The 13,115-nt window shown below is 41.2% G+C and overlaps 1 protein-coding gene across 1 annotated transcript in view; it reads left to right on the top strand.

Moving 5' to 3' along the window:
* Nucleotides 1-13,115, top strand: part of LOC111223860 (endothelial PAS domain-containing protein 1-like) — a 44,641-nt gene that overhangs the window by 22,681 nt on the left and 8,845 nt on the right. The window contains exons 3-6 of the mRNA XM_022748151.1: nt 4,606-4,778; nt 6,488-6,575; nt 8,394-8,512; nt 8,939-9,141. Coding sequence (XP_022603872.1) covers nt 4,606-4,778; nt 6,488-6,575; nt 8,394-8,512; nt 8,939-9,141 — 583 coding nt within the window. The remainder of the gene's footprint in view (nt 1-4,605; nt 4,779-6,487; nt 6,576-8,393; nt 8,513-8,938; nt 9,142-13,115) is intronic.

Genomic DNA, 13,115 nt, shown 5'->3' with positions numbered 1-13,115 from the left:
AGTTAATTAACATCCAGCTCTATAGCTCTGGGCCAACCAGTGCTTCGTTAAACAACAGTGACCTTGATTTGTAGAGTCATCAATCGGAAAATTGATCAATCGCTCTCAATAATTATTTTATTTGTACAGCACATCGTATGAAGTAAGAGCAGCTCAAAGGGCTTCACAGTTAAAAGTAATCAACATAAAATAACTACAGGTAGAAACAAGTTACACAAACGGACCAAACTGGCATTTAAGTGTCAAAATGTGTAAAATTACCAAGATCCTTCTGTTGTCTGTTTAAACCCAACAAAATATTTCCAAAAGCAGTAACCTTAATATATATATGAAATAATCATTATCATACTTTTCCATTGGGAGAAAGATTTCCTCAAATTTTTCCATTGTTGTGTTGAAGTTAAAAAAATATATATTCAAAGATGTTTGTTTGATCATTTTCACGTCACTTTTGAAACAGAGTAAGTTTCATTCCATCAGCATAGACTTGATTTTAGCCACACCCCTTCATTTTGTCTATCAGGAAGTACGGCCGAGCCCCTCACACGCATTGGCTGCAACTTTAAGGAACATATTTTCTGCAATTAAGCAAGTTTTTTGGGGTGTTATTGCAGAAAATGTAGTTTTCATACGTGTACACCTGTTCAGAACCGTGCTAGCTAACCATGTGCTAACTAGCATCTGTTTAAGATTTGCTCAAAATGTTTTAAAAACAGTCATGAACAAAGAAAACTTTGGTAAATACAATGAATCTCTATTGAATACACCTGTGAAAACTTAAAATAATAAAAAATATATATTTACAAGGTAGATGTAAACAAAATCTTAATAGGTCAATATAACCCTTCTTATGATATTATGTTGTGTATTATTGTGTTTTCATACTTTTAGGAGAACAAAAATATCCCCAAACTGTCTGAAAATACAATATGAGAAGTAATTGTACAATTACTAGAAATGTGTACTTTGGATATCTTACTTTATTTAAATATAAAAGTTTGGGGGGGGGGTGTTTTCAACTCTGAAGAGTAGACCACATCTATACATTGTAAGAAAAATAATATCTACTTGTGATAATAAAAAAAAGTTAATTTTAATAATAAAATAACATATTTTGCTTCAACTATCAACATGTTTTTCACGTATACAAAACTTTGAGTTAAATTAAAGGGTTAAAAAAATGTTTTGATGCTAACCCCCGGTGGTATCTAGTTATGCGGATAGTTTCAGTTTCATGTTCCAAGATTTTGAGATATCGACCTCTAAAGCTGCAGCCGCCACCCTAACACAATGAAGGTAAATTAGACTGTGGTGCTGGAAGCATTGAGAAATTATATTTGAAAGACCTCCCTGGAAACAGTTTTTGTAACGTGGGTGATCTGGCCCTTTTTTTAAATTCAACATTTAAAAAAAAAAATGACTGAAAATTCAAGTGCAGCTATTAAACGTGAACAAAGACAAAGATGGGGGTTTGAGGTAAGGAGGAGATTAAGAAGAATGGGGAGGGATGGGAGGAAGAAGGAGGCAGGAGGGAAGGTAGAAATCATATATGTGAAAGAGAGGAGGCATAAGGAAGAGGAGGAGGAGGGAGGAGTAAAGGTAATGAGGGTAGGAAAGCAGTGGGTGAGGAGAGGAGGAGAGGACAGGGAGATCCGTGAGATGCAGCAGCAGATAGAGCGTTATCGGGCCGGTTTGATTGCTCCGCGATGGAAGGAGAGATTGGAGAGGAAGCGAAGAGCTCTGCCCATCGTTCGGCTGGTGCTGGCATTACCCCCGCTAGCCATAACACCCGACCGCCTTGGCGCCAAACATGCTGGCATGCACACTCGCATACACACACACACACACTCCTACACACACTGTATATGCACCCGAGAGCACATACCGTATGCAGGCTGCTGTAGGGAACACCTCTGTTATATAACATAAGCTTGGTTGGAAGCCAAAGAACACTGATGTGCAGATTAGCAGGTACTCAAGAAATGAATGTGTTTTCTAACTGACTCGACTTGTGTTTGGTTTCTGAAGCGTTTTTGGAAAATATGTTTGTTTACCTGTCCTGGAGTCCAGAGTTGTATTTGAAGATAAATATCAATTTACTGCAACAGAGATTAGTTCATGATGTGTTTAACTGGCTTAGCTCAAAGATTAAAAACTGAGGGGAAACTGCAAGTGTAAGAAAATACAGCACACATGTCTGCTGCACAAATTGTATCTTGTTATTTTATTGTGTTTTTAGCGTAGCTTAGCACAGAGAGCAAGGAAAGCTACTAACCAAACTTGGTGAAAAAATTTATATCTTTTAGCAAATTAAGCTTAAGGTTTTATTTACAGGTTATACCTTACTCATTTAACACATACTGACATGGACTTAAGAGTACATGTAGTTAGGTCTAGGATGTGTTTAGCCTAGCATAGCACAATAGCTAGGAACAGAGTCCTGTCCCCAAAGCTATCTGGCTTTTATTTATGTCATCTGTCTTATTTTAGTCAAAATCTCATTTACAACTGAGATTGATTTCAACATTGTTAATTTAAAAGTAGTTTGGCATAAGAAATGTTCTGTAGCATTAAGGCTGCACATTTGAATAACAGTAGAAATGTAAAAAAAAGCAAGTGTATCAGTTGAAATTAAAACAGTGAAGCTTCAAATAAGTCTTAAATATAATGCTAACCGCTAACTCCTTCTAAAACCACAATGTCAGGTTTTAACATTATTATTTTTGCACCATAAATAGGAAATAATGTGCAAATAAGATAGTTTTAGTCTAGGCTAAACACACTCACTGTGGATAAGACAGCAAACAAGAATATTTCCCAAAACTTTGGGTTAAAGGTTTAAGTCTTTTTCAAGCTTCAGTCCAATGCATCTCCACCTGTTGTGGCTAAAACATTAAAGGGGCTATATTTAAGATATTGCCACATATATTATGCTAATATTAGCATAAACAGCTTACTTACTAGTCTTCAGCCACCTGCATTTACAAGACAAAAGGTTATAATACTTCCTGTGACCAGAGCTACTTCTTTAGGGCATACTGGACGCTACAGTGACTCGGTATCGGAAAATTAGCTGGTTAGCATGCTAACTTCAGCGGAAGAGAAGAAGTGATAGAAATGGAAGCAAAACAAACAACACTGGTGTCACTTTCCACCGCTGGAGACAGCTCCTAGTGAGTAAAGGGATGAAGTTTGATGATCTTAAGTAAACAGCTAATTAGTTAGCTAATGTTAGTTAATGCTAATGTTAGCTATGTAGCGATAGGAAAAACTTACAAATAGCTCCTTTTTAAGTGATGTCTTTCCTCACGATAGGAGAACCAATATTTAGTGTTACCAGGTTCAGTTTTCAACCCCCTACTTCATAGTAAAATTTAGTAGCTGACAAGTTGTTTCCTTTATTTTTCTTGTCCTTTTGTCATGAAATTCTAAGAAAGAAAACATGAAATTTGAGCCTCAGTCGATGTATCTCTGATCAGAGGGTAGATGACGTTAACGTGGTTTCCTCTGACAGTTTTGTTTGGCATTACACACCCTAAATTTAGTCTTTTCAAGTTTTTCTGTTTGAAACAGTCATGAGAGAATAGCTGTCAAACGCAGAAGAAAATCGGTGAACTCAGTCACATTCTGTCCCAAGTGAGTCCTATGTGTCGCTGCTGTCATGTCACTTCAGTCTGTTCAGTACAACAGAACAAACGTAAAATAATAGAGAGGAAATGATTATCAGAGCAGCAGCTGTGCTGTCCCTATCAAACACTCTTTTCTGAACCCTATTATTTTGAAACGAGGGCGGTTACGCAACCGAAGAACAAGAGAGAGAAGAAAAGTACAACTCGGTCCAAATGACTGGTAATCACAGCTAAGTATTTAGGCCAAAGGTGCCGCTGGTCTTTGGACCAGGCCCCAAGAGTCTCCGCAGCTCCCTGGGGCCCATGAGAAAGCTCTGGGCTCCCCCGGGGGTTAACGCTAGCTGGGCCCGGCTCCAAACTCGAGTCCCAGGCCTCACTGGGAGCCTTGAGAGCCTCTCTTATCTGAGGGAAGCACACTAGAGGAATTGCAAACTTCCCACCCTCCGCCCCCGATCGACTACTGGGCTTTGTTCAGCGTGAAGCCACTGCACACGCACACACACACACACACACACACACACACACACACACACACACACACACAACCACACAACCACACACACACATTCCCTCTTGAGCCGGGCCAGTTAGGCGCTAGCTATGTTTTTTGTATCAGTTAGCTCTGCAATGAGACACACTGGAGTCTCTGTGTGTAAATGTTTGGATACTGCGCTGTACATACTTGAACATAATTGCATAATATGTAAGTTATGTTCTAAAAGTGGGCAGCCATTATGAACGCTTGTGTAGTTTGGGTTTAATTTGTCAGGGTTGGGGATCAGGAGTGGCCTGAGACACAGGAAGAAGCTGCACTGGTTTGTTTTGGCCCCGAGCCAAAGCTTCAATAAGGAAAACAAGCCTGATGTGTGTACACACACACACACACACACACACACACATTCACAATGATATTATTTTATAATCGGCATTGAATGAGAGAAGTAACCCTGCCTTGTTTTTGCCTCTCTCCCTCCAGGCAGCAGCAGCAGCAGCAGCAGCAGCAGCAGCAGCAGCAGTGACGGTGACGAGGATGGACAGATGGACAGTCTGTACCTGAAGTCTCTGGAGGGCTTCATCACCGTGGTAACGTCAGACGGCGACATGATATTCCTGTCTGAGAACATCAACAAATTCATGGGGCTTACGCAGGTACACAAGCATTTAAAAAAAAAAAACAAGAAGCAAGTCACGTGCACACTCATTTTTAAACTGCAACACAGACACCGTCCAATAAAAGTGACGGACACGAGCCTCTGGGTGTGAGTCAGTTCACAGATCTCTCCATTTCCCTTCAGTGAAGACGTGTTTACGCCCGTTATGAGATATAATTATTTGTATATATTTTGTAATTTATGGGAGAGAGAAAGAGAGAGCGGACGGGAAGGTTTCACAGCAGCGACAGTCATGGGGCGGAGACATGGATGTAAACCGTCAGTCAGAGAAGACTGTTGTGTCTGTGTGAAATGCCTCTCATACCAGCAGTGGGTGTTCAGTCCCGACACAGAGGTTCAACTCTAAACTCACATCATCTGGCACTCACTCGGAAAGCAGATCGTTCGGTCACGAGGTGGCGGCCCGTCTCAGCCTGACGAGGTGTCAGCAGAGCGGCCGCCTCTCAACGGTCTGACTTCCTGACTATCTTAAGCCGAACTGTGGTCCGAACCGAAGCAGAAAATGTTTTACTGCGTTTTACTTTGAAAATTCAACAAAGAGTGAAACAATAAAAATTTAAAAATCTGATTTCGGTCTCTAAAAACTCTTCTTCTTCTCTCCATAATAATGTTCGCAAACTACAAATTATGAGCCGAGTTTCCCTGTTTTTTTTGTCGTCTCGTGCTGCTTGTTGTTGTTGTTGTTACCGTGGTAACATTGGTCTTAGGCCTGAGTTAGCCCCGGATTTTGCAGTTTAGTCTAAAAAATAAAATAAAATTTAAATTAAAGAGACTATGAGAAACTTGAATTGATTTTTTATATATTTTTTTCATTTTAAATGTTTTTGAACTTGTACATGGCTGATTGTTTCATCGTTTTACAGCAATTCAGATTTAGTTTGAACAGTAACAGCAGAAGTTAACTGACATTAAATAGCTCCCATTTAGACCCAGAATTCAGGTTGTTTTTTTTTATTTTATTTTTACAACCCATTTTTTAGTAGCTTTAATTCATCAACATAGTCACAAACACCATTTTCGGGTTAGTTACTTTTACCTCAGCAGTTTTAAGAGTGAGGCAGTGAATCCGTCTCACCTGGCGTCACTGAGGCCGCGGTGGATCAGAGGGATGAGCTCCCGCTGATCTCCGGGGCCAGAGCAGCTCTCGACGGGGAACCCTGCCTCATCTCCGTCATACACGTGGACACGAGCCGTTCAGCGGGAACCCGATGAGACGGCAGAATATTTCCATCGTATACGTCCCTCTCTGTGAAGTCGTGAAATACTAGAGGGAGAACGTGGAGGTGTAGTTTGTCTATAAACTGTGGAACAGAGGCTTTTGTTTGTTGTCCTCCTCCTCCTCGTCGTAGTTGTTGTGGATTTTTGTCGAGCGCCTGCAGCGATGAGTTTCTGTTTGTTTTGTGTTGAAGCTTTGAGAGTTTCTGGATGTGACACACTTGTTCAGTCCTGTTGGCTGTTGTTCCTCACACTCGCAACCCAGTTTTTCTTCTCTTTATCCCAAACAATCCGTTGTTGTTGCTGCCAGAAGTGGAAAAACAAAGTGTGTCTTAACTTCAGTGTGGAAGCCAGCAACTGTAAAAGCTGCAAAACACAGATATTTGTGGTATTTATGAGCAACGATAACGATGTCTTTTTACATTTTTTTTATATATATATATATTTAACGATGGTGTTTTTATGTTTCAGGTGGAGCTCACTGGTCACAGCATCTTTGACTTCACTCATCCATGTGACCATGAGGAGATCAGAGAAAACCTCAGCCTGAAGACAGCCGGTCAGCCCACAATCACCCACACAAATCTTACCGTTATCCTCACTTTTAAATGCCATATATCATTCTCATTCCTCTCTTGTGCTGTGGAAAACTCACTGCACGGCAAGTCCCAAACAGAGCAGGTAGATGGAAAGAATATAAAAGCAAAGAAAATAGTTATAACTTTAAAATTAAACAAGTGACAAAAAACCTCAGAACAAATCAGGTCTTGAAATCAGAAGTCCTGCAGTCCGACACAGACTTGGCTCTTTAAAAAATTGTCGTGCTTTTGGGAAAAAGCTTGCATTTCTCTAAAACAGTAAATATCTATAATGTTTGGCATGTACAGCCCCCCCCCCCCCAACAGAAATGAATCCAAGTAAAACACGTTAAAAACAAACAAAGTTTTGTAATAAATTCTATCTCATGAAGAAGTGTCCAGAACAAACATGAGGGTCAGAGATCACAGAGAGGAACCTAAAGAGAGACATAGTGTGTGTGTGTGTGTGTGTGTGTGTGTGGGGGAGCTGCTCGGTACGTGTGCAGAGGCGAGGGAAAGACGATAAGAGCTGAGAAGATGAGAAAAAAAAACAGAGAGAGAGAAACTGGGAATTATCTGCCTCAGATAATGGACACGGTGAGTTATTGTTACAGCAGCTGCAGCAGAAAGTGTCACACACAAGATACGAGTTAGAAGATGCACGTGACACATACGACGTGTTTCACACCGAGCGGATTCACTCAGAAAAGACACAAAAAAAACAGGTTTACATAGGAAAACAATGCTCTCTCTCTCTCTCTCTCTCTCTCTCTCTCTCTCTCTCTCTCTCTCTCTCTCTCATCCACAACTGACTCAACTGTAGTTAATGACTCTTATCAGCAGTGACCGCAATACACAAAACAGTATATTTTATAGTCCCTTTCCCCTTTAACACACTTTCACACACACTTTCCCTCACACACACACACACACACACACACACACACACACACACACACACACACACACACACACACACACACATACGGACCAGAGGAGACAAGTTGTGTGACGCTCGGTTTCTTTTAAGTGTGACTATATAAAGATAAAGACACACTTGAGAGTGTGCAGCTCGACAAAAGACACACTTCACCACTTTGCTGTGTGAGGCTGAACTCTGACCTCGTGATGTAACAGCTTGGCCAAGTTTCAGGTCCTCTGCGCCGGCGTGTGTGTGTGTGTGTGTGTGTGTGTGAGAGAGAGAGAGAGAGAGAGAGAGAGAGAGAGAGGCCTCAGCAAGTCTAAACCTTGACCGGTTTCCCAGTCACATAAGAGAGAGGCAGATGAAAGGAGGGTTTAACTCTGATTTATTCATTTTGCCACGAAAAAAAGGATAAAATTAGGAGCCTCAAGCTGCGATCATCAATCAATCAATCAATCAATCAATTAAACAAACTTTATTTGTACAGCAGGTGCTTCACAGACGACAGATGAGAATAACAGACAGGTGAGAATAAGAGACAATTAAATAGATTTATTGAGCTATAAAAACATTAGCAGACAAAATAATTTAATAAAAGAATAAAAGGTAAAATAGATTAAAATACAATTTAGAAAACAAAAAGTGAATAAAATAAAGTGACTAACGACTAAAACCCATATTTAATGAAAAGCCAGAAATAATGAAACTATAAAAGTGAAAGTTGCAAATTTTTATGAAACACAAATCTGTTAATTTATGAATTTATCACCAGAAACAATTAAACTTAAATTGGATAATTTTCTCTCTTGTGTTCCTCCATGCACAAACAATGCATCTGTTCTTTGTTCTCTCTGTGACGCTGCTTCGTCTTCCACAGGAAGCGGCTTCGGTAAAAAAGGCAAAGAGCTGAACACCGAGCGGGATTTCTTCATGAGGATGAAATGCACGGTGACCAACAGGGGACGCACCGTCAACCTCAAGTCGGCCAGCTGGAAGGTGAGGCGGAGGAGAGCCAACACATCTGCAACATCTGCAACAGCAGGAAAACACACCCAATACATTCCAGTGCAGACGTTACCTCCAGATCAGGAAGCAGCCGAACTCTTTGGCTTGAAACGAAGCAATTAGGCGACATGATGCTGATTTATGTGAATAATGTTCAGAAGCACGAGGAGGAGAAATGATCCACCACAGCGAAAATAGATGAAAGTCTGAAAAACATAACATCATTTTAGTTTGTTTATTTATTTATTTATTTATTTATGAAACTAATGTGCTGCACAAAGAGTCTGCATCAGAATCAGGTAAAAAACACAATAGGCTACATATTGGATAAAAAATATAAGTGGTAAATATGGCCGAGGTCAGGTCCAGCTTCACTGTGTTCACTGCTTCATTTCCTCTTCCCGCCGCTCCCTCCAGGTGCTGCACTGCACCGGACACCTGAAGATGTACAACAGCTGCCCTCCCAGAGTGCTGTGCGGCTTCAAAGAGCCTCCGCTCACCTGCGCCGTTCTGATGTGCGAACCCATCCCACACCCATCCAACATCGACACGCCGCTGGACAGCAAGACCTTCCTGAGCAGACACAGCATGGACATGAAGTTCACCTACTGCGACGAGAGGTGGGCGGGGGAACACTTTCACTGTCGCGCACAGCAGGGTGACACAGAAAAGTGCAGACATACACGAGGAAACTAAAACATTTAAATATTGTTTTGTTGTTGTTAATGTTGGCTAATTAGAAACCTTTTACTTTTGTTTAGTTTTAAGGCCAAAAAACACCTCAACAACAAAACAGTTAATTTATAGAAAAATATCCAGAGTCAGAGCAACAGTCAAACCGGTCTCTTCTTTCTATATATCTTGTTTCTATAACATTTGAAGGCGTTTTGGGATCATAGTAAACCGGGGGGGGGGGTCATAAGTAAACGCACTGCAGTGTCAGAAAACACACACAAATAAACAAAACGCAAACAAATTCAGAATGTTACTCGCATGTGTTTCCAGGGGACACTAAAAAGTGACGGACCCGGCGGGGACGCACTTGTTTTTCAGTGCTTTGGGACTTTTGAAATTAAAAGCATTGAACAACAAGTGCAGATGGATGGATTATATGTTTTTATAATACATCCATGCAAGTGCGTCCCACTTTTTAGTGTCCCCTGGAAACACTTGAGCTTTCAGAGTCACTGTGTGCAACAGGTTGATTCCTCTGAAAGATGTACAACAACAACACATCAGAAGTTACCAGAGCCTCGAATAATGTCTCACTTAGGATTATAGTTATTTTATCTTATAATTGATAAAAACAAATACTCAATAAGTTTTTAGTGATAAGAAAAAAGAAGAAAGAAATTATGTTTAGAGCCTGAAAAATGGCTAAAAAGGCTTAAATTAAATAGAAAGCATCTTCATGCTGAGGAGCGCTGCCAGTTAAAACACAGTCCTTAAAAGTAAAGTGCACACACACACGCACACACACACACACACACACACACACACACACACACACACACACACACACACACACACACACACTGACTGATTGCAGTGTACTGACTGAATCAGTTTGACTTGGCATGGATCTCATGGGAAATGTAAGCCAGAGATGAAACATTAATACTTTAATATGATGCTGTCACGATATCGTCAGACTGTGCCAAGTGTTTCTGATCACAGACACACGAGCAGACAAACCTGCACACACACACACACACACACACACACACACACACACACACACACACAGAGAAAGAATACACACATTCCGGTGTTTCGAAGTGTTTGAGTGTTTGACATCACATCAGCCACGACACCGGGATGGCTCAGAGTTGCTTCCCCGCTGTCATCTGTATCTGTGTTGTGTGTGTGTGTGTCACCATGGCGACGAATATTACATATGAAAGGAAAATGACCTGTCCTTTTTGTGGCAAACTCCATCTCACGGACACGGCGTCCACCTTGAAGCCAAAGAACCGGTTCGTTTGCAACCGAATATTTTTTTTTCTCCCACTGACACGAGGAGGTGACGATGCACGCACACGCACGCACACACACACACACACACACACACACACACACACACACACTGATTTTGAGTTACACAAGCACACGCACGCAGACCTGTAATCTTATCAAGCTGCTCATGCAGGACAAAGGTTTCTTTCGGAGGAAAGTGAGTGTGCACTTGTGTGTGTTGCGCGCACACGTCTGTGCGTGACCGTGCTACAAACAAGGACCCATTTTCTTTTTTGCCTTTTTGGTGCAATTTAATAGCCGCCCTGAAAATCTTCTCTCCAATTACGCAAATGAGTTTATTGTAGGTGGGTCGCCCTCCTGGCTCAGCAGGGACTTACACTCATTAGGGAAGGGACAGAAAGTTTCTTTAGCTCATGTCTGGCTGTGTGAGCGGACGAGTGAGGGTGAGGGAAGGAGAGACAAAGGAAGAGTGAGAGCAGGGAAGGAGGGAAAACGGAAAGAGATTTCTCATTTAGTGGAGAAAGAGACAAAGGGACGAACCTGCGCAGTAGTTACAGTGATAATGTAAATAATCTGGTTTTAGACCTACACAAAGACAAAGACACAACTTTACAATATGTTATTAAAGGCCTCATATTGTACAAAGGTAGATCCATGTGTAGTGTGATTATAGATCAGGTCTAGCTTCTATATTAATACTGTGAAAGTATCAAAGCCTCAGTCCACAGAGAAATGCACACAGCCTGTATTCAGAAACTGAGCCTTAAAACCAGCCGTCAGGACTTCCTGTAACTTTTGTGATGTCACAACGAAACACTCGCTGCACTCTTGCGGGGTTTGGTTTCTCTGGAGTGTTTGTACCTGAAGTCTGCTGTATTTTTATTCAGCCAATCAGAAGAGAGGCTCAAGCAACATGTGAGAAAATGGACGACAGGAAAGACTTGAGTGTGTAAAAAGCAAAAAGAGAAAAGCAGCATGGAGGGGGGAGGGGTCACGTGTTATGGTAGGAGTGTATCAATCATCATCATCATTATAATCATCATCATTATAATTTGGTTCTATTTTAGTTGCAACTGTTTTTGGATATGATTTTGTTTTCTTTCTTTTTTTCTCCCTCGTTTTTTCTGTCTCCCATTTTTCTTTTGCCCTTGTCCTTAATTCGCTTTCTCTTCTTCACTGCTTTAAGATGTATCTCTCCTCCCCTCGCCTCTCTTTCATTTTCTCTACCCTCCCTCCCTCCCTCTCTCCCTCCCTCTCTCCCTCCCTCTCTCCAGCCTGAGGCCTGCAGCTGTCAGAGTTATGTAATCTGAGGACAAGAGCCTCTGTACCACCAGACCTCTCTCTCTCTCTCTCTCTCTCTCTCTCTCTGGCTCTCACAACAACTCCATCATCATCCACAGATTATTAATCTTCATCCTTCTCTGACTTGATAACTCACTGTTTATCTTCATATTTCACATTTTTAACCAATAGAATTCTGGGAATTCTGGTCTGGGAATGTGCAACCAGTCGTCAGCGACAGATGATGGAGATAAATATGGGGGGGGGGGGGGGGGGTGCAGGGGGGGGGTGGGGGGGGAACACTCCCTGATCAGAGTCGCTCTGAAACACAGTCCTGTAAAAATGTAAATTGTGAATGTGATGGTTCTGGTCTGATCTGAACCCTGAGGGAACGTAGAGGTATGATTCACAGAGCAGGAAATAAAAATTTAGATTTGATTTAAAAAATGTACATTTATACTCAACTTAAAATATTTTATACAGCCAATATTTATAAGCATTTAAATGATCTAAATTTGGCAATAAAGGAAAATATTATTACAGCTGTAAAGGTCTCCGTCCATGGTTGTAGTTTTGATTATAGATCAGGTTCTAGCGTTCCTGTATTAAACACTCGTGAACATGCACAGATGTCGGCACTCAGTGCTGCTATGGCAGCGTGTAAAACATAACAGTCTTGTTTAATACAATAAGTTGCACCATTGTATTGTCGTTGTTTTTTTAAATATCTTACAAGAAAAATAATCACGAGCTTCATAAAACATCAGTGACAAACACAATCAGTTTATTTATGGGGATAAGTTTGGTAAAACCGTTAACTGGTAAAAGTCACATCCACCTTCTTTTAATTTATTTTTGGCTAAAACTCGTCGCCTGCATTCTCAGTCCCAGATTACCCTCCCCGCTCTCCTTCTACCCATAAGGACCTTGCGTTCAAGGGTCATTTCCTGTTTGATTTACAGACAAAATTCTTTTTTTTTTTCTTTTCTTTCATTGTTTCAAACACTCTCATACGTCCATGTAACTAATATTCGACTGCCCTTGCATGTCTCCTTATTTGCTGATGCCAGATTACTGTGATCCTGTAACCCCCCCCCCCCCCCCCCCCCCCCCCCCCCGCTCAAACCTGCACATTAAAGTATTCTACAGGGAGAAGAAAAAAGAAAAAAAGAGCTGAACGAAATAAAAGGGGAGAAGGGGAAAAAAAGGGATTTTTAAATGAGCGAAACTAAAGCCGAGCAACAAACCTCATTAACAAAGTGAACTCGTGATTGAGAGTGACAGAGGTGAGAGATTAGCCGTTCCCAGAAGCCACAGCGGAGATCTCTTCTGCTTT

Source organism: Seriola dumerili, unplaced genomic scaffold, assembly GCF_002260705.1.
Source record: "Seriola dumerili isolate Sdu_G_001 unplaced genomic scaffold, Sdu_1.0 BDQW01000120.1, whole genome shotgun sequence".
NCBI lineage: Eukaryota > Metazoa > Chordata > Actinopteri > Carangiformes > Carangidae > Seriola > Seriola dumerili.
This window is presented reverse-complemented; position numbering and strand designations above follow the sequence as displayed.